The following is a 24,872-nucleotide window of genomic DNA, read 5'->3' as shown; positions in this document are numbered from 1 at the left end:
TTCAAAATATTTGATGTAAGTACACATTATTTTTTCTGTCCGACAGTGTTAACTTTCTTTTTTTTTTTTTTGCAAATAAAGGAAAAAGTTGAAGAGGCAAATTAAACCATTTAATTAAACCAAATAATTAAAATTGTCTCAGTAAGAATCAGTGCTTGTCAAGTCACACGTTTTGATTTTTTTCTGGTCTAAAAATGTCAACAACAAAAAATAGAAAAAAATATAGACTTTATTTTGTTTTCTAATTTCAGATGTCAAGGACAATGTTTTATTATGTTCTTGAAAATGTCTCGTGAATCAATTTGGAAGTAAATCACCAACAGACTGGCATCAGTTCAATACGGTCCCCTCCGAAACTCAACAAAACAACTACGATCTTTGTTACGAACTAATGTTTCATAAGTTCTGAGGTTCCAGGGCCAGTGGAAGATTATTGCAGAAGGAATTAAGGTTCATGAGAGTTCGCATCCCTCCTTTCCTGCGTCACCTGTCTAAATTAGACAAACACGAGCTGGTTATTAACAGTCTAATATTGGAAGCTAATGTTTGATCAATCACACGGTCTATAGTGTGAGTTTAGTCAACATTACCGAAGCAAACAAGAGAAAACCTTAAACTAAAGAAAGGTCATCAGATCAATAATCCATTTAAGATGCTCTGTTGGATTCTGACGGCCGACTGCCAGCAATCAAGAGGGAGGGATTTATCAGTGCCCAACATTTAATCCTCAGTCCTGAGGACGCTAGTGACTAAGACATTCGATTTTCAGTACCCCCTGTAAAACCAAGACCCATTGTAGGAAAACGTGATTTAGAAATCATGTTCGGTTTCAGTTAAAATGGAAAACGAGTTGCATTTCTAAATGGGGGAAAAACTGCTGATTCTTTTGCAAGCAGTTGAAAATGGAGGCACTAAATTACCTCTTTTGTGTGCAGTTTTTCTGGGAGGAGCCCTAATCTAAAATTCATATATCACCAAGACAGATGTTTAGCATCCTCAAGCTTTTGCTGAAACAGCTGTGTTTGAATAAATGACAACGAATCGGGGGTTTTATGGCTGTTTGCTTCAGTAACATGCTCTTAGACAGACATTATTACAGATGATGCGTGACTTGTTTTGTAAGCTCACTTTATATTACACAAATAAATACATATCCTGTCACAGCTATAATTTAATCCACAAAAAAAAAAATGCACAACCGTTCACATTTATACTGTGCATTGCCAATATATATGAACGCAGCTTTAATACCCTTTTGATGCTTATTTTTATAAGCCGTTTGATTGGTTAAGGGGGCGTAAAGACCGGTAACACTCAAATGAAAGGACGAATCACATCAATGGATGAATACACACAATGGATGAATCACATTTCTGTCGAAGACTCGGGATCTATTGAAGAGAACTTATGCAATGCAGAAATTCTTACAAAGCAAAAATAAACACTCATTCTTACTTGCATGCAATCTCAGTTTGAAGCACCTATCAGAAAATCATTATCTTATGATGTTCAACACACATACCTGGTATAATCTCAGAAGATTTACTTAGGATTTCATGACCCTTTAAATACCGATTTTTCATTACCTATGGAATATGGTTATGACAATGTTTTATTATGATTGGAAAGGGTTTGGTTAAAATATTCAATCAAAGACCCCTTTGGCTGAAGCACAAAAAGATTATCATAATATAACTTATTATTAGCATATAAAACATGCAACTGGTCCTTGTATGTTTTATAATTTCCGGATTTTTATTTTAATGCCCTGGCAACTTCTGAATGTTTCTTCAATGCATCTTGAGTGCAATTTGGATTGTAATGTACTGTAGTCTGATCCAATGTAACGGGATCCTACGAGTTTAGGTATTGTTTTTTCCAAACAAAAGAACAGAAAATAAACTGAAAACATCTCTGAAAACACAGTGTAGTCTACATTTACTACAAACCATTTTACCTGAGATTACGTCTCCTGGGGTTTCCAAAAATGACTTCTTTAGTGCTTGGCACAATATATATTGTCTCAATACTGCAAGAGAGTGGTGATGTCATACGGTTTTATTAAAAGGCTCATGCAATTTCAGATGTGGCAGAAGAGGTGGGTGTACTTCATGTTTTGAATGTCAGATTAAGTCAGTAAATCTGATTACATGAATTTAAGATCATTCATAATTATTCATTTCATACAACATAAACATTAAATCTCCATCCCAGAGGTCTTACTACAGTGGGTTATGTAATTGTTTTCTCAAAATGAATAATGAAACATAAAAACTACACCATTTGTCCATTTGTCCAACAACTAACAAGGCTACACAACTGAATCGCCAACATCTGAATGTTAATATTGACGATGATGATGCAGAGAGATAGAGAGAGCACATAAGAAACCAATATAAGGGGACGTACACCCTCTAAATGAGGAAAAAAGAGGAAAAGCGTTGCTACATGCAAATAATACAATGCAAGAACCATTTAGGGGAGATAGAAAATATATTAGGCTTAATAGCCAAACAAAATAAATAGGTGACATTATTGTCAGCATTGAAATGCACTTTCATTAAAATAGGATGGGAAGTTTTACTTGTTAAATGTATACTTTATATAATTCATTTGCCTTTCAATTGATATAGACTTTCTTTGATGTATATAGACTTTGATATATTTTGATATATCCCCCCCCCCCCCCCCCACACACACACACACACAAAATCAAAAACACACATAGAGGTTTAAATAAAGACATCAAGCACAACTCTTTTTGAAATGATTTTCAATTTTCTTTCAGAAATATACAGAGCCAAAGCATCATAAGATCACAGACCATTACAGGTAAAGTACATCTTTTTAATGCTTTTACTGATAGAGAGAGTCACTGCAAGAAAATAGTGGTTAACCTTCTTTTATAACTCCAGTACATTACAGTATAATAACTTCAGAACTGCTGGATTGATTTTCTCGACCTCTGTGTACACACCATCTTTGTTACGGCAGTAGCATGTCACTTAAAGACTAACTAGATATTGTCTTGTGAAAAAAAAAAAAAAAAAATGGAAATAAAAATCTGATGTAGAAAGTGCTTAAGACATGTAGAAAAAGAAAACACAACTGACACAAACCATTCAGAGAGAGCTGCCCATCACCGAACATAATCTGCTCTCTTACATACTGTACATTTTACAAATCTTCGTTGCAATGCCTCCGCAGTTCTTACACAATAATATGCCTATGCAGCCTATGCTGTGACCATCCTCAAACAAAACTTGCTCTGGGATCGTCATAATAGAGAGGCCTATATAAAACAGTATTGTCGAGAGAGGGGAATTCATAACATTCCATCAGCCAGTAGCCCGCCTGGCTGTGCTGAAATGTCAGGGGAGAAATGTAAAACCCATGAATGTGGTCTGCTGTCTGAAACTGGCAATGACCCTGTCCTATCATTCAGAGCGATATTTGTTCATCTGTTTGGTTTGGTTGTAAGTGCATGACCATCCGGTGCCTGAATCAGGCAAGACTTGCGGTCCAGTGGGAGAAGGGATAGACATTCACCAGGGCTGGGCGATAAGAAAAGTACACAGGCTACAAAAGAGTACTGAGAGCTACTCAAACAGAACAACAGCCATAATCCAATATTTGCTTACAGGCGCCATGTTCATTTTAGCACGTGCTAGCAGCTTCTTTACATGAATGGTGACCTGTTTTGGGAGATTTTGTGGCTCCTTTCCCATGTTTTAAGACTGAATCCACTAGTCCATATGGTATAAATTGTTAACACAATTGCTTATGTCAAATAATTAATACCCATATGGCTCTATTAGCATTGTAAAGTGGAAGTTAATGCAGTGGCAAAAGGGATGGTACAGTAGCTGCCCATTATTCGAAGTATGTCTTGGATAAGGACTATTTTTCGTCATTGTTCAGCATTTATCCATTTAATTAAATGCATTAATATTAAGTTGTAGTGTGTCGTCTCTTTGCATGCAGCTTCGCTAAACAGAATCGCAAAAATGATGGTTTACTAGCTCTCTCTCATCTGTTATTAGACATAGTGACTGGTAGCCACACCCCAAACTAATGCCATGGTTGGTTAGAGATAGTAATTTGACATGGACAAATTACACACTTCAGCTCCTTTTAAAGTCTGTATTTAAAACTGATAATAATATGAATTGATAATTATAATATGTTTGGAGTTTTTCATATTTGTGGGTTCCCACAAATATATTATATGCTGAACCTATTATTTATTGTTATGCTCAGCTTTAAAGTATTTATTTCACTCTCAAAGAGCAGTTTCTGGCCAATGTCAATAAAACGATTTCTCAGAAACGGTCAAAAGGTCTAAAAACCCTGGATCTAAATTCAGTGCACGTTGCAAGTTTGATTGTTGTGTGTTGCAAGATTTCTATAGGTCTGTATTTTTTCATTTCACCTTGCGGGAAACATTTTGTGCCCATCTATCAATAGAGAAAGATAGGCCAAGTAAAGTAACATATAGATATTTTATTTTAAACACTTCTCTGCCTATGGGTATAGCACTGGCATCGCCATCAACTGAGAGGAAATTTCTAAATTAAAGATTGATCGTTTGAACAGTATCAACAGTGTGATTTGCTTTCTGCCCTTTACGAATTAAATTGACTAAAGAACAAAGCAAAATAACTGCAAATGTACACACAGAGAGCATGAAGGATTTATATACAGTGTAGGGAAGACTGAGCTATATTATCAGCACTGAAACAGGACTTTTCCTGTTTAAGCCCCACAATGGGCACCAATCCATTTGTAAAATTAGACTCATCCAACAGCACTCATGTATGAAACCCATTGAAATGCCACAAACATAATAATACGTTAAGTGCTTACAGCATCGACTGACTCAGCGGCGTCACGCCTTGCAGTGTTTCTTGAATTCGAGTTGAAGGGAGGAACTGTCAGGTCGGGAAAATCAAAATGGTTCCTTTGGGTCAAAATCAGGATCTTTGCATTTCAAGAGTGAGAACCACAGTTCCTCCTCCTTGTTTATATGAGAGATTGCCTCTGGTCATATATATCTTTATGAGCGAGGGGGAATGGGAGATAACTTGACGAGGAGATAAAAGAGTCAGAAGCTTTGATAAGCAAAACACACTGATAGCTTTCATGCCCAATCTGTTTGTGCAGTCATAGGGCTTGGAAAGGTTATTCAACTAAATGTAGATTCAGAGTGCCATAACCCAGGAAAACTTTGGCAGGGAGAGAGGTGTTGGTATCAGCGGATGTAAGCACAGTTGGCGCACATACTGGGATGAGCCTCAACCTTGTTATAAGGGGTCAGTGGCAATTTCATACAATTATGCCACTTAATGTAACACCACATAGATAATGGCTGTGCTCTTGTCTAGTACTAGAAAAAACATGCTACCATAATTTTGATGTTTTTTTTTTGGTAGTCTGAATATTTCTCCCCAGTATAGCAATAACCAAAATGCTGAATGAATTAAGAAATAGAGCAGATAATGAAAGCAATTATATCAATTTCTAATGAATTGTGGCAAACTACTTTTGTGAAGAGCACTGGAAGATTTGTACTTTCAAAACAGCCAGAAATACGTCTGTTTGAAGCTTCTACTCTTGCCTGTGGTTTAGTCACTATACAGTAATTGACCAAATGCCTCTAGTTTCCAGCTTGCCATACACCACAGCATTGGCTTCTGTTGGCATCTCTCTGGACATTCTATGTAGCATGCGATCTTAGCTCAATTGCTGTTAGCTTTATTTCAGTACCTTGATTCTGGACTACGGGTGATATTACCTTGCAAGTGTTTAAGTGAAGTGCTTGAGTTATCAGTAGTGCCATAGGTTGCAATTTCAGTTCTGTAGACTAAAACATTGGGAAAAAACAACAACAACAACAACAATACACATTTACATTAAGTATGAAAGCCCACACTCCATTCAAAAAACATGAACACAAATTGCTCACTTATAACAGTGAGAGTACTCAATGCTGTACAGTCCCAATGGAAGCCACATGAAGAGCAGACAGAAGATTCAACCTGGAGCAAAATGTACTTGGATCTCGATTTGTAAACTAAATTTGTGTTTTGCAAGAAACAAGCAATTTGAAAATATATCTAGCACATGTGTAACAAGCTCAGGCGATTGTTTTTCTGAATCGAAAGGAAGATTTTTAAGCGTTATAATTTGACTTCACACAACAGGACACAGGACATAGTGCATCTTTTTAAAATCCAAACATCATTGTTCCCATCATCTGCACATTATTCACACCAAACCAGATCAACCCTTTTCGGAAAGAATACCGTAGCATTTTTTTTTTTTTATGGAAAAAACAAAAACACTCTCAGGCTCAAATGGCCACACACCTTAATTAAATAGTCCTACTGAATTATCTCAAGTAGATGGGATTACATCATCCACTTATTTACCAGTGCAAGTCCAATGAATTTTGAAATCAAGTTGTTAACACTGAAAATATAGAATGTTCAGAAAGAAAGGACAACAAAGTACACAAATACCTTATCTCTGAATGGTAAACCGACAGCTCATGGCCATTTTCTATCTGAGATTCTCACATTTGTATGCCAGACAAACTTTTGTCAGAAGGGCAAGAATCCAAAGATACTGACTGACATTAGTTTTTAATTCAGTTCATACATTTTTTTTGTCCTTTTATATTTTTTCTTTTGTTTAGCTAGCTGTGGTAGAGGCATTGAGAAATCTTACATACAACTTTGACAGTTGTGCTTGAATGTACAGGAGCAACAGAGCATTGTTCTTTAATGGTGCTGAGGAGGAGTGGTAAGGAGTGTAGCCTTCATCAACTTTCTTCAAAGACCTCATCTGAGCAATGTTGCAAAGCATTCTCCGAGGAGGTCATTCATTCAGAGCTGTTTCAAAGTAACTGGAACTACAGCAAGGACACTGGTTTTGTTTCTTGTGTCTTTCTGTGTTGGCAAGTGACGTCACTGTGGCACACGGTTGTTTGGAGACAGTTTTTGGCCCAGACATTAAGGGCATTGGGAAGGGTAGTCCATGAGCTTATGACAAGGATCTGAAAACGGTAAGGCTTTTCAGAGCTGTAAATAAGATTTGGACACATGAGGAATATCCACATATATCAAAGAATGTTGAAAGCAAAACAAGTGAAGGATAAAATTAAACTGGCGTGCTAGATGTGCTTGAACTGCTTCCTGATTCTCGTCTTGGGGTGGGGTCAATCCCCTTTGGCCAAACCCATCACTGGATTCCTCTGTCTTCTGTCCATCTCCTGCAGTCAGACATGGGTCTGCATGCGTTTCTGCAGGGGCCGTGTGAGGTCTGAGTTCTGGGACGATGATTGAGAGTAATGGGACGAGGAGGAGGCCGAGGCCTTGCTGTCCTTGTCGAACTGCACGTAGCCGTCCTGCTTGCTGTAACTGCTAACGCTGCTGTCGCACTGTGTGTCCAGGAAAGAGCTGGAGTCGCTCATCGATCCTCGCTGGAATTCTCGCTCGCAAAGCTCGATGGAACTGCTACCCATGCCCAGCACAAACCGCTGGCTGTAGTCGTACAGGCGGTTGGGTCCAGCACCCAAGGTAGAGTAGATGTTTGTGAAAGACATTCCTGTGGGAACCCGCTGTTTACCGGTGGTGGCTGTGGCAGGGTCTCGCCGGAGCTCTGTGGTCTGGTTTCCTGCCAGCGTGGTCGGGGTGCCATGATGCTCCTTAAATGTGTTCACACTGTAGTATCCATTAGTGGGATCCTTTGAGGAACAATGCATTAACAAACATGTCATTGAATGAAAGGAGTTAAACGAAATGACTCTAATATCATGTCAAGGCAACAGTAAAGAAATAGTTGTAAAGAGCTTTTGCACTGACAGCGAAGCCATTCATTTTCAAGAGTTGCCATTATCTGAACAACTGACACCGAGCTCAACTTAAAGCAAATAGGGATCAAAGCAATACTTTCTTGCACAGCTGCATACAGTTAAGTGGGAATGACTACTAGAAACCAAATGCACTTAGAGTTGGTAACCTCCAGCAATTCAATCACTGTCAGTGTGAACGCCCCTTAAGTACGTCAAAAATAATCTTATACTCAAACATTTTGTACAATATCCGGAATTTTTGATGACCCCACAGCATGTCATCTTTTGGGATTGAGATCTTAATTATACTTGTACCATAGTCAAACTTTCGAAAAATCACTCTCAGTGAAAACTGACTCTCAGCTGATACACGTCTACAGGAATATGACGCCTATCACACAATTGCTATATATAAACGTCCGGGCAGCTTTATAAGCGTTGTTCAGGAGCTAATTACCCTCCTCCATCCCCAGCTACTCCTCTCGTCCAGGCAGAACTGAACTGCTAATCATCTTTGATGATAGTGGTCCTGACAGAAATCTTTATACTATTATACCCTGTAAGTATACTGTAGCCCTATTCAGTTAACCGTGAGGAGGTTAGCTTAATTTGTGTTTCAAATAGGAATTTGTGTTGCACTTTATTCTGATAATCCACTTTAGATATTCGACTAACTATAAGTAACTTTGCAACTACATGTCAACATTGACATATATTTTGAAAATGAATGGGAGTTATTTGACATAGATTTGCAAAGTTAATCAAAATAAAGTGTCAGCAGATATTAAGCAGGCAATCTACTAATACTCTAATGACTGCTAGTTGACATGTAGTTGCAAACTTACTTATAGTTAGTAGGTGGCCTAAAGTGGACAATCGAAATTAAGAGTTATCGTATTTTGTGTTTTTTATTTCGTCCGAATTGAACACATCTGTGTTTTTATCATGCATCCTTGGCAAAAAATATTGTAGTACATTCTCTATTATTTTCTCTCTTCTTTGACTAATTAAACATTGCACTGCAATCAAAGACATTCCTATTTTGACAGGGTTAATTTATAAATGCTTCTCCTTTATTTTGACCACAATATAAAACTGTAAACTAAAGCTATATATCTTGAGAATTGCTTGCGTGATGCATCTATTCTCTTTCTTTCTGTAGTGCCCTCACTTCTGTTTCAAAGCATTAAAAAGGCAAGAAACATGCACACTTCAAGCAGAGGTAATACAAATATGTTTGGATCAGTCACCGGAGTAAAGCGACCATCTTTAGCAGTACCCTCAAAATATCATTACAGGCTAATTAGACAAAACCTTGATACACAAACTGGTTGTTAGTCTGTACTTTTCAGCTTTAATTGGACTTCAGAATCAGGGCTTTTAAATCTGTCATGGAAAGAACAAATCAAAGCGAAGGAACTTGATACCATGGCTGCTGTCGTTGTCGTGGTGCTATATCAGCACAGTTGCTAAGAAGCGAAACAGGCGCCAAAAGTGGACGTGGATGCCATTTTGAGCGGGTGCGCAGGCCAGATCCCGCGGGGGAGAGACGATAATCACCGGTAGGTGACTTCTCTATGACAACACGAGAAAGGCGTTGTCAGGCGCAGTTTTATCAGGCAACAGGGATTGTGTGCACTCCATATCTGTTCACACTGCTCATTTTACACACTCATCTACATGTAGGGAGGGAATCAATCCCGCTGGGAGCAGGTAGAGGAGGCCATGACACAGACTTTAGGAACACTGCGTTTGCACTCAGAAATAAGTACAAACGAGAGAACAAAAGCTATGCTACTTTTGTCAGGAACCGCTGTCTGCTTAACGGTGGGATCATATGTTAATCAAACTATAATCACAATAGTTATTCTTTGTGCTCACACTAAATTTAGCTAAATTAGTATCTTACTTAACATACTCGATGATCAGTGCAAATGCTTAAAGGGTAATTATAATTACGTATAAGACTTTAATTAGTTTTTTACTTAAATATTGGTTTTGGTTGAACAAAATTGTAAATATCAATCTTCTAAGCAATTTCCTGGCATAAATGATGAACACTCATTATAAAGCCTTAGCATCCTTTTTTTATTTGTTCTGTGTGACTTAAGTGTTAGCAGTGCAGGAGTGCTCCCACACAACAGACCCCTGGCAGAGCTCTTGTTTGAGAAAATGATGGAGAAAGACCTTAATGGCTTATTTATTTATAAATCAAATAAATATAATAATTAGCAGCAATTGTGTAGAGAAATGTAATTACCATTGCAGATCAACAAGTATGAAATATTATTTACGATTAAGAACCATTATTTGAAAATGAATATGAAGATTATCTTTTTTATTTATTGAATCTATTTGAGCACATACACCCTTAAAAAAAGGTTCCAAAAAGGTGGAACACTATATGCCATGTCAGGGTTCTGTCACTTCACTCATTCTTGTGTGCTTTAGACTTGTTGTGTGAGTGTGTGGTTTTGTGTTCGCTCGGGCCGTATGCTTTTTGGTCCATGTGTGTTGTGTTCTGTGTAGCACACGGTTCATGTTTATATTGGCTTTGTGCTTTCTACACAGCACAAGACAACGATCTTGTTTTTCTTTGGCCGCTTGCTTTAATGCTATTTTTTTTGAGGACACGCAGTCGGTGATGGGGCATTCACACAGGGCGTTGGCGTTAACGGCATTTACTTTAAATGGGTGACGTCATGCATTGCCGAACTGAATTGTGGGTTCCGTTGCTTTGCGTCACTGGCATTGCTTGCGGAAGAAGTTGAAAACGTTTAAAAAATCTACTAACACACGTGCAAAATGAGTTAAGACATGCTTATTTGGTGTTAAATAATGGCACAGATACCAGTAAATGGACTAGCGCATACCCTAGTAAATCACCTTGTGACTCATTAAAATACTCTCCTCTCATAAATTTTGCGTCTGAAAGGGAAACTCCTACAAATTCATATGCAGTAAGTTCATCCACAAATATAACCCTGTCCACACTATCCACGCTATTTTTCACTGCGTGTCTTTAGTAAATCCTGACAGTATTTTTATAACATCAAAAGAGGGTTTGCACTGGCACAAGCAGTTAGTAAATCTGGCCCTCCAACTTGAGAACCTTTTTTTTTTGCAATGGAAAGCCTCCAAAAAAAAACTATATATATATATATATATAGCCTAGTATACAGTATAACTGTAACTGCTGCACTTATTTCACTCATATTATTTTCTGTTAACAAACTGAAAAAAATAATAGATTAAATATTTGAACTCACTGCGAGCCCTACAAAATATGCATTGAGGATATTTTAGTGGGGTGGCATATTTCCAACAACTTCTCTCTTTCTTACATCACTTCCTTGAAATCCCATGGAGACATACCTTGATGTGCTGATACTCCTTCTCCTCTTCCTGAAGAACCTCAAGTTGCTTCAGAACGGACTCCTGCTGAAACTCTCCCCTTTCAATCTGTAGCAAACAACAGACGTTAATATCTGGGTTACTCTCTCCCTTCCCCTCAAATCACTGTGCAGCTTTGGTACTCTCAAACGCTTCCAAAATCCAAAAGGAAAGCTACTTCAACTGGGACAATTTCCTGTGAATATTTTGCATATCATTAGCCAAAATTTGCAATGCAACACCATCTTTGGGAGGTGTCCAAATTCCTTGTTTTGCTTTGTCATAAGTTGTGCATCCTTAACTCAAACATAGCTCTGATTCTAGGCCTTTGAGGCTTGTTTGGCAATGAGTGAAATTTCCAAATAAGGGGGCAGCATGTTTTTTTGACAAACACTTGATCACTGGCATCTCATGGTTACATCTATACCCATGTCCTCCCAGGAAATGCAGGCTAGGGGCTAAATATAGGCATCCAGGCCAGCAGGGTTCTCACACTTATTCTGCATTATTCATGGGTTTGACGTTAGCAGTGGCGAGGGAGATAGGCGCTATTAGTGTTGGGGTGGGGATGATTAGCATTCATTAGCTAAGGACGTGACAGGGACTAGTATAATGAGCTAGCTTGTTGATTTGGGGGTGCTGATGGGGTAATGGCAAGCAGGATGTTTACTTCAGAATGTGACTCACCATGAGTTGCTTCATGGCGGAGTGTTCCTCGTTTTCTCGGGCTGCGTTGTGATCTTTGTGTACAATTTCCACTCGAATGTCGTTCTTGGCTGATACCACACCTTTGAGGTCTGAGAAGAAAGTTACATATGTTACTCCAGTCGTGCCATTTTATGTAATGTACTGATGTGAAATATATTTTAAAAAAATATCTATTTCCATGCCACTTCACATTGCCTTAATAAGAGTCCCTAAAAACAAATGCTGCCTTCAAGTCATATTTACGAACTAAGATGAATCCCAACTTTCTGACATTGGGGAATGTCAGTAATGATATTTAAGAATTTATACAATTATAGTTTTGAGAATTAGCCTATATTATAATAAATGTTTTTTTTATATAATAATAATTGATTATTATATTAATATGATAATTAATTATGTCATTTATTATGCAAACACTTTAGTTTAGGGTCCAATTTTCACTATTAACTAGTTGCTATTAGCATGCATATTACTAAGATATTGGCTGTTTATTATTACTATATATTACTATTATTACTACTATACAGCACATATCAATGGCTTATTCTGCATGACCAAATTATGCATCCCATAATCCTACCCTATACCTCAAACTACCTTACTAACTATTATGAAGCAGTAATTATCTAGTTTTGAGTTAACTTTTTAGCAAAAGTTGTAGTTGATAGTGAGTTAATACTGACTATTAGTGTGACATTAAGCTAAAGCAATTATATATATATATATATATATATATATATATATATATATATATATATATATATATATATATATATATATATATATGTTCTTCATTTGGATGTGCTAGCGCGTAAAAAGTTTCCTGATTTTGTCAGAAAGTGAATTGAATAGAGATAAATGTAGGTAACATGTTTCAATAAAGTTCCATTAGTTAACATTATTTAATGCATTAACATGATCTAACAATGAGCAATACATGTGTTGCAGTATTTATTATTCTTTGTCAATATTTGTTAATAAACTGCTGTTCATTGTTAGGTCAGGTCCATAAAATAAAACGAAAAGATACAACTTTTGATTAGTAAATGTCAAAAATAACATGAACTAAAATTAATAAATGCTTTATAATATTTTTCCTTATTACCTAATGCAGTCAACCAATGTAACCTTATATAAAGTCTAACTGAAATATTAAATTGCCCATTTTATTCCAAATAAATCACATTCTGTCATGTTTACAACATCCTAAATCTTCAGTGGGAGGACTTGAAGGCAGCATAACACCACAGAACTAAGATAAGAGGAACCCTAGAGGAACCATTATTCATCACATTAGAATCACACAGCTCATCGTGACATTGAAGAACAATGTTTATAGATAATTGGTGACGGTCAGGTAACAGGTCTTACTTTCTGTCTTAATTTTGCTTGCAAGTTCTCTCTGCTGAGTACAGATGGAGGTGGGCAGTGTAGGCATAACCAGGTGAGCGTCTTCTGTGGCATACAACAACAACATGCTCAACGCTAGAAATGCCACCAACAAACGTAAACTGCAAGCTCATTTTTCGCTGTCTGACGCTAACCTGTGCATGGATGAGCTGTTTTCTCTTTTGATCATGTGAGAGAATGGATGCAGTAAAAGGAAAACAAATAAGAAACACAGAGATAAGGGTGGGCGGTATGACAAAAGCCTCATGAGTAGCAAAAAGGTTTGTAAGAAAAAATAAACGTTTTACTGCCACATAAAAAAATGTATGTACGATTTTGAGAATCATGATGTAAAGTTAGGTTATTTAGGTAGAAACATTTTATTACAAGAGAAACATTTTTCAATTTTATTCATGACATATTCAACCCGATCTCACCAAATGCGTCTATATAGCACGCAGTGTGTTTATCGTGTAATATATACGCGAAAATTAGTTTTTACGTGCATAGTATACGCATGGATAGCACATGGTTGGGTTTAGGGTGGGGTAGGGTGCGTGTGTATTATACGCTTGGGTAGGATTAGTGGTGTGGGGTGCGTGTGTATATCACGCAATTAAGTGCGTATCATATGCACGCGCAAAACTGCGTATCATATCCACGTAAAAACTCATTTTCGCGTATAAATTGCACGATAAACACACTGCGTGCTATAGAGACGCATTTGCGTGAGAACAGGCTGACATATTACACCCCTTAATCTTAAAATTTTACAACGTAAAAATCATGCACTAAAATGCACATGTAAATAACAAAAATCTCAGAACAGTAATACAGAAGTATGACTGACTGATTTATGTACAAAGCATCACGTGTTGGTATAACAGCACTTCAGTTAAATATTTCAATTACTGCAAATCAAGTATCAATGTTTCTAGATCACTGTAAGCAACCTACAATTAAACCTTACCAATGTACAGTTAGCGACACCAAAAACACAGGGCGCACTTAAGCTAAACCCCCCACATTATAATCAAAGATGTTGTCTACATTGGAATAATATGAAAGCTTGTTTCCGCCACAGAATAAAACATTTAAAAGTTTTACATCTCTTCTGACTTTATTTCTCAGAATTGTGAGATATAAAGTCAGAATTGCGTGAAATAAAGTCTCAATTGCATGTTATAATGTAAGAATTGCGACATATAAAGTCAGAATTGCAACATATAAAGTCAGAATTGCGTGATATAAAGTCAGAATTGCGTGAAATAAAGTCACAAATGCGTGTTATAAAGTCGGAATTGCGTGTTATAAAGTCGCAATTGCGTGTTATAAAGTCGCAATTGCGCGTTATAAAGTCAGAATTCTGACTTTTTGTCTTGCAATTGCGACTTTATATGTTGCAATTCTGACTTTATATGTTGCTATTCTGACTTTATAACACATAATTGCGAGTTTATATCTCGCAATTCTGACATCTTTTCGCAGACTGACTTTTTTTTACCTCAGAATAGTTTATATCTCAGAATTCAGACTTAATAACACGCAATTGTGACTTTATAATGAAGTTCTGACTTTATATCTCCCAATTGTGTATTATAAAGTCAAAATTGCGAGATATAAACATGCAATTCTGATAAAAAAGTCAGAATTTTGAGTATATTTCTCGCAATTGCGAGTTTATATCTAATAATTCTGACTTTATAACCTACAATTGCGACTTTATATCACGCAATTCTAAGATACAAATTCTGAATTGCGAGATGTAAACTCGCAATTGTGAGAAAAAAAGTCAGAATTGTCAGATAAAAAGTCGCAATTACCTTTTTTATTTTTCATTATGTGGTGGAAACAAGCTTCCATAGTATAATACTAAAGTGTTCTTTTTATTTATTTATTTTTTTACAATGGTTTTAACAGCATTGCATAATTATTTTACCGGCTGATGCATCTCTGGTCTATACTGTCATACCACCCAACCCTACACAAACACTCAACTAAAAGGAATATATATAGAAATAAAGGCTTGGTTTCTGTGAAGTGACATGAACACCTTAACAACCTGCTCTTTGTCTGACTGAGGAGCACTTGTTCTGGTGATGGACATGCAGGAAGGCAATTGGCTGAGAGGTACATACTTCTCTGAGAGCGTGTACAGCAGAACGCTCCGATGGTTCCCATGAGGACGATGAATGCAACGAAAGCTCCAACTGCTACGCCGATGATCACAGCGACAGGGAGGGATTCTGTTGGAAAACAAAACAGAGCCTTCTACAATAACACAGCATGGGCAGGACTGGTGGATCCAGCAACACAGACACCACCTCTCACTCCTGAACACATTTCAAGACCCGCACCAGCATGGAACAAATGAGAATCAAATGTTGTGTCAAAGAGACATTTGCACCTTCAAGGCATCTATTCAAAGGCAATTAACACCGCCGTCACCTTCTGGAGAAAGCATAGGTATCTTCAGTTTACATGAAAACCAGGCGTAACAATTTGCTGACATGCCAATTATCGCGTATGCTTAGCACATGACACGCACTTAACATGTCTTGAATGTGAACTCTGCATCGGATTTTATCCTTCACCTTGGATCATTTACATACTCTGATTGGACGTGGGTGTAATGTGAATTCCAACAATCCCATGAGGGTTTGATAAGCTGTGCTTTGGCTAATTAGAACCAAATCAACTGTTTTATTTGTACTTTAGTTGGTATATTTATACCGAATGATAACCAGCTTTTATGGCCAAATGATAATGAGAGTCAGACAATAAGCTGCACAATGCTAATTACTATCTCCCAGTAAATTAAGCATTATGACCCCTGCATACTTACACATTTGCATATTTAATGTCTGCATTACTGCATGCAAGTATAATTTCGTTGTACCTTGTACAATGACAATAAAGAATTCAATTAAATATAGTATTAAAAACCCAGAAATGCATTTTTCAATAAAGGAATAGTTTACCCAAATTTTTTTTGTTACACAAAGATAATCGTATGGCTTTAGAAGACATTTGAAGAGTTGTATAATTATACTTTTTATGCATTTTCCTGCTTTTTTTGTGAACATTAATTGTAATTTCACGGAAAAGAGCAACCCGCACATTTTGTAACATTTTCACTGGAAAACATTTCAAACCCTTATTAATTTAATTTTGTTTGAGTAAACGATAGCCAAATTCTCATTTTGTTGTAAAAAACTAGTCCATTATAGTGCCCTTATTATGCTATCTTAAAGGTTTCTAATTTTGTTTTGGAGTCTCCTACAATAGGTTTACATGCATCCAAGGTCCAACTTTAGTCTTCTCATAATATACATTGCACATAACCTAATTTCTCAAAGAGTCGGTTAATTCGGAGATTCAGTCTCTCTAAACCCCTCCACTCTGAGAGCCTTCTCTGATTGGTCGACCGCTTACAGTGCGTGTTGGAAACTAAACACTCATTACCGTATCTGAATTTCATCTCCGGAGGTTTCCTCAGCGCTGATAGTGATATGAAAAGTAACAATGGTGACTTTTTTCTGTATCAATTCAAGCGCAAGTCTCATTCTTTTGAAGTTCATGGAAAGTGGATATCCTGTGCAGCTCTAAAAACAGTTTATTCTCGACAACACGAACCAAACTCGAACCACGAACCAACTCGAACCACAACACGAATCCAAACCTCAGCTACAACTAGTGTTGTAGAGCGGGGAAAATCCGTTGCTGTTCGCAGGCAGCCAATGAAGAGCGTAGGCTGGCATCATGCAAATTTGTTAAATTTTTACGATTACTGATGACTCACTTCGGTAGTTCAGAATTGATTCTTCCTTTTAGGAGACAATAACTTTATCGTGCACTTTGATTTTTAAAAATTTGCAGACCTTTTACATTCACAAACAGCTATATTACACACTGCATGAAAGGCACTTTTACAATGTATTACATGTAAATAAATCCAAACCATGAAATCGTTAGGGAGATACATTGTAAGAAATGCACAAGATAAATAATTAACTGTAGCAATGCTGCAAATTAAATAGTGCTAAATAGATTTACAAGATTTATTAAAGTTTCAGTTAAAAGTGCAATTACTTTTGCTGTTGCCAATCATTCGCCGATTGCCGAATGAAAAGTAATCTAAAATTGGTAAATTAAGAAAAATATATTAATATGTTGATGTGTCTTGCTAATCTCATATAAAGTGATAAAAGGAAAGTAATGGAGAAAATATTGAATGTTTTTGGTCTATTCCAGTGTTTTCAAAAACCATGATTATGAAACACTGCATCACTATTCTACCGCAGACATGTTTTAAAGAAAGGAAGGTGGAACCTGGCGGACCTTGGATCCCACCTTGTTCCTTGAGGCGAATGATCTCTGTGTCCGAGCCGAAGCTGTTCCAGGCGGTGCAGTTGTAGATGGTCTGAAAGTCGGCGGGTACGATGTTACTCATGGTGAGCGTGGACAGCACTCCGTCCTCTGTGCTTACAGTCTCCACCGTGTAGCGACCTGACGTCCCAGACTCCAGGACAGTCTCCTTCCAGGACCAGGCCTGATGAAGAACAAAATAAACCATGTTGAAAAAGACCAACATACATCAATGTTGTTCTTGATGCTGGTCATCACTGCAAAAATATGTTTTTAAAAAGCTTTTTTTCCCTTCTTCTTGTTTAGGCATACATCTAACACATTTCATTGAGGTTTATGCCCAACTCTTTCCCACCATTGACAGATTTTTATGGCAATCCATGATTTACTGTTATATGGTAGGGGGCGCTATTACACATCTTCTGAAAGAGTACAGAATCTCTGAATCAAACAAGCAATAGAAGCATTGCTTACGCACATGTAAGCTAACATGATCATCAAACATTATATACAGTATATAAATCAAAAACGGCAATTGTTACAGAATGAAATGTCGACCCTGGACGAGGTACAGGACTTTGAATCATTGGGGGTGTTGATGGACTCAATCTACCCCATCTATGTTTTGGTCATCGTTCTGAATCCGATCCAGCTGTAGTTTTTGACAAAAATGCAAATTTCAAAATGTTGCTTTTTTTATGAAACTTACCCACTTTCAAGCTTTGATAATAAAAAAAAAAGAATGCATGAAGCAAAACTATTTAAAAAAATGGTGGCGTGTTCCTTTAAAGGTATAGTGGAAGATTTTATTTTTCCGGGTGGATCATCAAGACTATTGGTCCTCCTAGTTGTCAATCATTATGGTGATGTTTACGTAAGGCCATTGTACGTGCTCGTCCCTAGGTAGTTTTCGCTTTCTGCGCACTTTCAGGTGTATATGTGTGGTGAGCTACGGTTTCAGCCATTCATTGAAGCTCACCGTTCTCACCGGGTTTTTTCAAAATGTCTGAGGGTCGCAAGAGAAAAAGTGTCTACGAATTGTATGACAAGAAGAGAAAGGCTTCTGAAGAAAGAAACAAGACCAGAGTGTTTTTGGGAGAATATTTCCCACGCTGGCGTGCGCTAAAAGCAAAGGTTGGGCTTCCCACTGATGCCTCAGTCGCAAAGTTTCTACTCGACAGTTTGGCATGCAATTTGGAGAAATCCATTTAAAATTACTGCTAGTAAAAGTTAATGTAAGCTATAGCGATGTGTGTTCATTTTTGATAATTCCAATGTGTTCACCATAGTAGGCTTGTATGAGACATGCCGACAGCAACTTGTAAACAGAGCGTGCACGAGGAGAACTAGGCTCGTGCATGCTCTCTCGTGCACACGTTTAATAGGCTTTCCCTCTCGGGAGCAGGTAGAGTGTTGCGCATGTGCATTTTTTCCAAAAAATGGAGAGGGCGGTTCTTTTCTAAAATTCGTGAAAATCTTCCACTATACCTTTAACTATAAGATTAATACATGCTGTAGAAAGATTGTTCATTGTTAGTTAATGTTAACTAATGTAAACAAATGAAATCTTGTTGCAGAGTGTTACCATTTTAAAGATGCAAGACCATCTTTTTAGCTTCACAACTTCACTTTTTTTTTTTCTTCAATTAAATAGCATGACTCTACCAGTTATACTAGCACTAAGCAACATTAACCAGCCTGAATCAGCCTGAGCCTACTGGTGCAAGGTCTTTTCAGCTTGCAAAGAGAGACTTGCATTCGCTTTCACCTGCTTTATGGGCGTTATTACACTTCTAAAGTTATTACTGGTTGTTCCAGACCACAGGAGCAGTCTTTCCCATTCAACTGACATTTAGAAATAGCATGGCAATAAAAGCAAAGCCACACGAGTAAACATCGTACAGAGATTACCTATGCACTTCTATGCACACGGCCACAAACACACACACACACATGCACAGAGTGAGTAATGAATCAAAAATTGGCCCGGAGAGGAGACAGTTCATCTAAGAGTGGTAAATCCTAATTGGATCTGTGGTAACAGGGCATAAGCATGCATTAAATGAGAAATTAGGGCTGTAAGCCTGCCATGTCTAATACCCGTTCACTCATATAGAGAAAACAAATGATTTGAGATGCAATTTCATTTATTAAACAGATCGTAACTCATGAGTGCGTTATGCATTATTGGACTGTGTTTACTGAGTCTAATGGAGTCACACAAGCCATGTGACAACAGCAAGCGCCCACTCAACAGCTGTAGTCCTGTCTGAGCTGAGTCACTGGAAGGAGAGTAACTCACAATGCGGTCTGGGGGTGGCGTGCTGCGGATGAAACATTTGATCTGTCCCTTTTCCCCATGTGGAGCCTGATGTGTCTGAGTGCTGGAGATTGTCGGAGGTCCTGAGGAGAGAAAAGACGCACAACATCACATACTGAGCTAACAGTCCCCTGTTTACGAGAGTCCTAGGAATCTCTTCAAAACTGCTTATGATTGGAGGACACTATAGAGAAGACACGAGTGTGTCTTGGTTAAAATAGATGCATCGCTTTAAACAATATTTAATATATTTTATTGCATATATCTTCTGTATAACCTGTTCCTAAAGTACAAGATTAAAGCATACTATCCCTACCCATAGAGTTAGAGATATTATAAATACCTGTAGGCTACTTGGATGTGGAAGATGCATCAGACTACATCAATTTGGCATGATTTACTGTGACTCTCAAGTATCACTTGAACTGGCTCTTTAAAATGCTAAAAGTACACTTAAATATACTCTGAGTCTGGATGTTTGCCAAGTTATAACATTCTCCATTCACTAGAAAATGTACACAAACCTCACTTTTAAATTACATTCTGTTTACCACCCACTTTCTGCGTGCAGCAATAGCACATCTCCAGTTGCGTCGGTCAAGCAGTCTTGACATTTGTGAATCTGGTGCATTGTATAATGACCCTCATTTAGTTGGACTGCAGCTGGGATGTGAATAAGACACAGAGACTGTTGAATTTGCCCTGGAGATTTACAGAAGCACGTACCAAGGCTGACATACACATTACCAGTTCCAAGACCGACAAATTCTGCTGGCCCACGCTTCGAGAGAGGTGTAAAACTTTAACCGAGGAGGCTGAAGATCTCATCTGTAGGATCTGCCAATCAAGTGTGCAATACTGAGGCCTTGCGGTGGCAATGCTATAAATTTGGCATTAAAAGGAAAGAGCAGCATTGTATTGGGTTTGAATGGGCAGAATCTTAAAGGAGTCTCCTGTGGGCTGGTCTATTTAAGAGTTGTGTTAAGGGTGAGGCAGTGAGGGTCTGGTCTTCATTTTCAATCTTGAAAAGAACTGATTTATGGCAGGCCTCATGTCTCCCGAGGAGATAAGACTCAGCGTGCCAACTGCAAGTCTATTTCTATAGGCAGCAATCGGAAGAGTGCCAATGGCGGAAACATTTCATTTTGAAGAGATAACGGCCCCCAGAGCGACTCTTCATGTTCAGTTTTAACCATGGGGCCTTGAACTTTGAACTCTGGCTTATGTTACAGCTCACCGTCTTTTTCCAAAATTGCACCAAACAAGCAAGGCACTGATGTAAACGGTAAACAATGTTTCTCTAGGATAGATTTGGAGAAACTTCCCTGCTTAATGGATTATCAACCCTGCCAAAAACTGCACTTGCGTACACAGGCACACAAATTCACACCAATCCACCAATCATGCATCTGCCAATCATCCGCGGCGGTGTCTCTCGACTGATTCGTAATTGCAGTTTATTAACTGGCTCTTATTAGAATAAATTAGCATCTAGATGAGCATGAGGCAGATGGAGTGCTGTAGTGAGGGGAATATCAGGCTGGTGGAGAGGAATGTTACACTTCACACCCCTTCATTAGACACTGGTCCTGCAGCGATACCTTCCCGCTTGTAATGTACGCATGCCATGTGCATGCTACCCTTCGACTACAAAATTATAATCCACGCGATAGGATGCGTTAAAGGCTGGAGTGCGTGTGTAGTTGCAGGCGCAAGGTAAATCCATTCAGATCATTCCCTGCTGACAGAGGTAAGGCCAGCGCTCGGTGGCTCAGAAGAATCAGCCCATGGATCAGGCTGTAAATGAGGAATATAATTAGATAGCTTATCACTTATCCTCAGAATGCTGGGTCTAAGGAACTCCGTGGGGAGTGGGAAGGCTGGAGGCTGGGTGGGTGAGAGAGAGAGAGAGAGAGAGAGAGAGAGAGAGAGAGAGAGAGAGAGAGAGAGAGAGAGAGAGAGAGAGAGAGAGAGAGAGAGAGAGGGGCAGGGAATAGGTTTGTGACAGTAGGAGGCGTACAAGAGTCATAATGTACGGATCTTCATGGGGTGGTGTCGTGTAAAGTGGCGTCACCCCACATAATCCTATCCCAAAATGAGCAACCTAGTCTTATCTAATGCATTTTTTTAACCATTTAATAATTTATAATTTAGGCAAAAAAAATCAGCTCATTGCAAAAAAGAAGTTGTTTTAACACTTTAAATAAAGACACTTTAAAGAAGACACTTAAAAAAAAAAAACACTTTAGATTGGGGAACGCATATCTTAACAGTGAATATGTGTTCCTTAATCTAAACTGTTACCAAAAGTTTACACCATTCCGCAGTGTGATAATCATTTTTATATACTTAAATGATTAACCTTGCGCTAAGCACAGTATATTTATCTCTGCACCACTGTCACCATTTATTTCACTAACTTTCATTTGCCAAATCATTAATCGTTGGTGATTTCTCTCTTCTCCTCTATATCTGCAAGTTGGCATGGAAGTGGAATACTAATTTTCCTGGGGTATGAATATCAGGAGATGGGAAAAAAAATATTTCCAAAAGAAATGACACTAAAAAGGGGCCCCATTTCAGCTTTCATTTTCTCCATTTTTCTTTCCTTTTATGCGTGTAAACACACTTGTGCACAGCACACACATAGCCTTATACAAGTATATATTTCCCTGTGTTTTTTTGGTCCTCAAATGTGCACCAGTGCACTCATGCACACAAACCAGAAGTAGCAACCTTCCACAGAGACGCATATGTCCCATTTCTAAGCTGAGTTAAAGTACTTTTTCCCGGAGACATAATGTACTCTTCCTGACATACATACATGAACGCCTTCATGCACAAATATGTTGCATTAACCCAATAATGAGTTCACATGCCATTGAAAACTACACACGTAAACAATGTGATTAAAAAAAAAACATCCTGGCAATTATTGCACTTTCAGATTGCAGCTAACTACAAGTGCTTGCTGAAAGAGTGCATGAACCTGTGTGCAGTAAGAGGTGGTTCGCAGATTGTAGCATGTGAAAGGTTGAGCCTGATTTGTTTCGCCTCATTTCCACTGCCATATATTTTCATTACTGCACTCCAAGAGGGCTGAACCCAGTTCCATGAATAGTGCACGCTCCGTGTGTCCTCTTCCCCGCAGATCCAGCAAATAAATGCAGGACCTGGACTCCTCTTACCTGCACACTGACCTTGGGCACGCAACGCCCTATTTTTAAACGTCTTCCCTGAACTCACAGAAGTGCCTAGAAACTACTTCCCTCTTATTCCTTTCAACCTCATTTTTGTTATAGCATAAAATGTTCCCTAAGGCACTTCACCTCCACTCCACTGTGCCTTCACCCCATGGCAAAGCACACTTTTTCAACCATCCATCTATTAAGGAGTTTTCACACTTTCACAGATTCCACAATGGTGACATTATATGAGCGAGTCAGTGGAGCTTGTGTGATCTGTCTCTGGAATGCGGTCAAGACTAAAAGAGGAAAGGTTAATGATCTCACTGTGATATAGGATTTGCATCTGTTCACCTACAACAATACAATTGCGCATGGACACCTGTGTCAGAAATTGTCGCATTGATACTGCTGCATATTACAAACATTTTCCCCTGCATGATGTTAACATTTAGCAGCAAGAAAACAGACGCCTTGTCAAAATAAAACAATTTCTTATTACTACTTGTCAAGTACACTACACTACTGTGCACTACTGTTTATAAGCTTGGAATCTTTAGGATTATTTAAGGAGTCTCTTCTGCTCACCAAGGCTGCATTTATTTATTGAATCAAGAAATACAGTGAAAATAGTAATATTGTGAAATATTATTACAATTTAAAATGTAATGTTTCAGCTTCATTAATCCAGTCTGCAGTGTCACATGATCCTTCCGGAATCATTATAATATGCTGATTTTGCACGCAATAAACATTTTTAATTAGCATCAATGTAGAAAACAGTTATTGCAGCCCCACTTTTTTTAAATGCAGCAAGGACATTAAACTGACCAGTAAAAGTAGTAGTGACAGTAACAGCATTTATAAATATTACAAAATATTTATAATATTTGAACTTTCTGTTGATCAACTAATCCTGGGGGAAAGTGTCCAGGTTAAACTTAACAAAAAATAAAATAAATGAAGCAGCAAAAAGAGTTTGCAACATTGATAAGTGTTTCTAGAGCAGAAAAGCCGCATAATATAATGATTTCTGAAGGACCATAGAAAAAATATATTTTCATTTGTAATATTTCACAATATTACTGTTTTTTTTTTTTTAAACACATTTTTAAATGCAGCCTTGGTGAGCAGAAAAAAATTATAATTTATTTGAACAGTAGTGTATATATAACAAAACAAACAAATTGAATCCACAAGCCATATCCACAAGCAACATCACAAATAAATGAACATAAGGACAACATTCAGATATTACATCCCATTAAGGCTCAAAATACACATGGAGAAATGAGATCCCTATCTGAGGATCTAGGGAACAAAAAGCAGAAAGCGATGTGCATCCATTAGCGTGTTTTCTGCAAGCGGTGTCCCCTGCTAGCTATTTGATTATAATTAAATTACATTGGCCCTGAGAGAACGCTGGAACTCTCTTGTCTATATTCTGAGTCTCAGTAGGAGCTCTGGGTTCCAGTGACAGGCAACTGGGAGGAAACATATATTGACAAATCCCAAACATGTGCATTTAATTGTTAGAATAAATTCGTTTTTATGTGACTCAGTGAGGATCAAGCTAGCATAGGTCAATTATTTTTATTTGAGCTCTAGTTCCCCTCTTCATCCTTCTCACTAGCTTTCTCTCTTTTATTTT

General features: G+C 37.9%; 1 protein-coding gene across 6 annotated transcripts in view; it reads right to left on the bottom strand.

Moving 5' to 3' along the window:
* Positions 1-2,763: 2,763 nt before the first annotated feature.
* kirrel3b (kirre like nephrin family adhesion molecule 3b) overlaps positions 2,764-24,872 on the bottom strand; it is a 195,757-nt gene continuing 173,648 nt past the window's right edge. The window contains exons 10-17 of one of the 6 annotated variants that reach the window (XM_079620153.1): positions 20,019-20,119; positions 17,690-17,900; positions 15,487-15,594; positions 13,504-13,527; positions 13,331-13,414; positions 11,936-12,045; positions 11,231-11,317; positions 2,770-7,747 (exon numbers count right to left, since the gene is read on the bottom strand). In XM_079620153.1, the coding sequence (XP_079476279.1) occupies positions 7,280-7,747; positions 11,231-11,317; positions 11,936-12,045; positions 13,331-13,414; positions 13,504-13,527; positions 15,487-15,594; positions 17,690-17,900; positions 20,019-20,119 (1,193 nt within the window). In that variant the 3' untranslated portion in view covers positions 2,770-7,279. Of the gene's footprint in view, positions 7,748-11,230; positions 11,318-11,935; positions 12,046-13,330; positions 13,415-13,503; positions 13,528-15,486; positions 15,595-17,689; positions 17,901-20,018; positions 20,120-24,872 lie in introns of all 6 variants that reach the window. The other 5 variants (XM_079620154.1, XM_079620156.1, XM_079620155.1 and 2 more) reach the window with 5 other exon arrangements.

The sequence above is a fragment of the Phoxinus phoxinus genome (assembly GCF_949152265.1).
Source record: "Phoxinus phoxinus genome assembly, chromosome: 8".
Classification (NCBI taxonomy): Eukaryota; Metazoa; Chordata; class Actinopteri; order Cypriniformes; family Leuciscidae; genus Phoxinus; species Phoxinus phoxinus.
The sequence above is the reverse complement of the archived record's forward strand: the minus strand, read 5'-3'. Positions and strand labels throughout refer to the sequence as shown.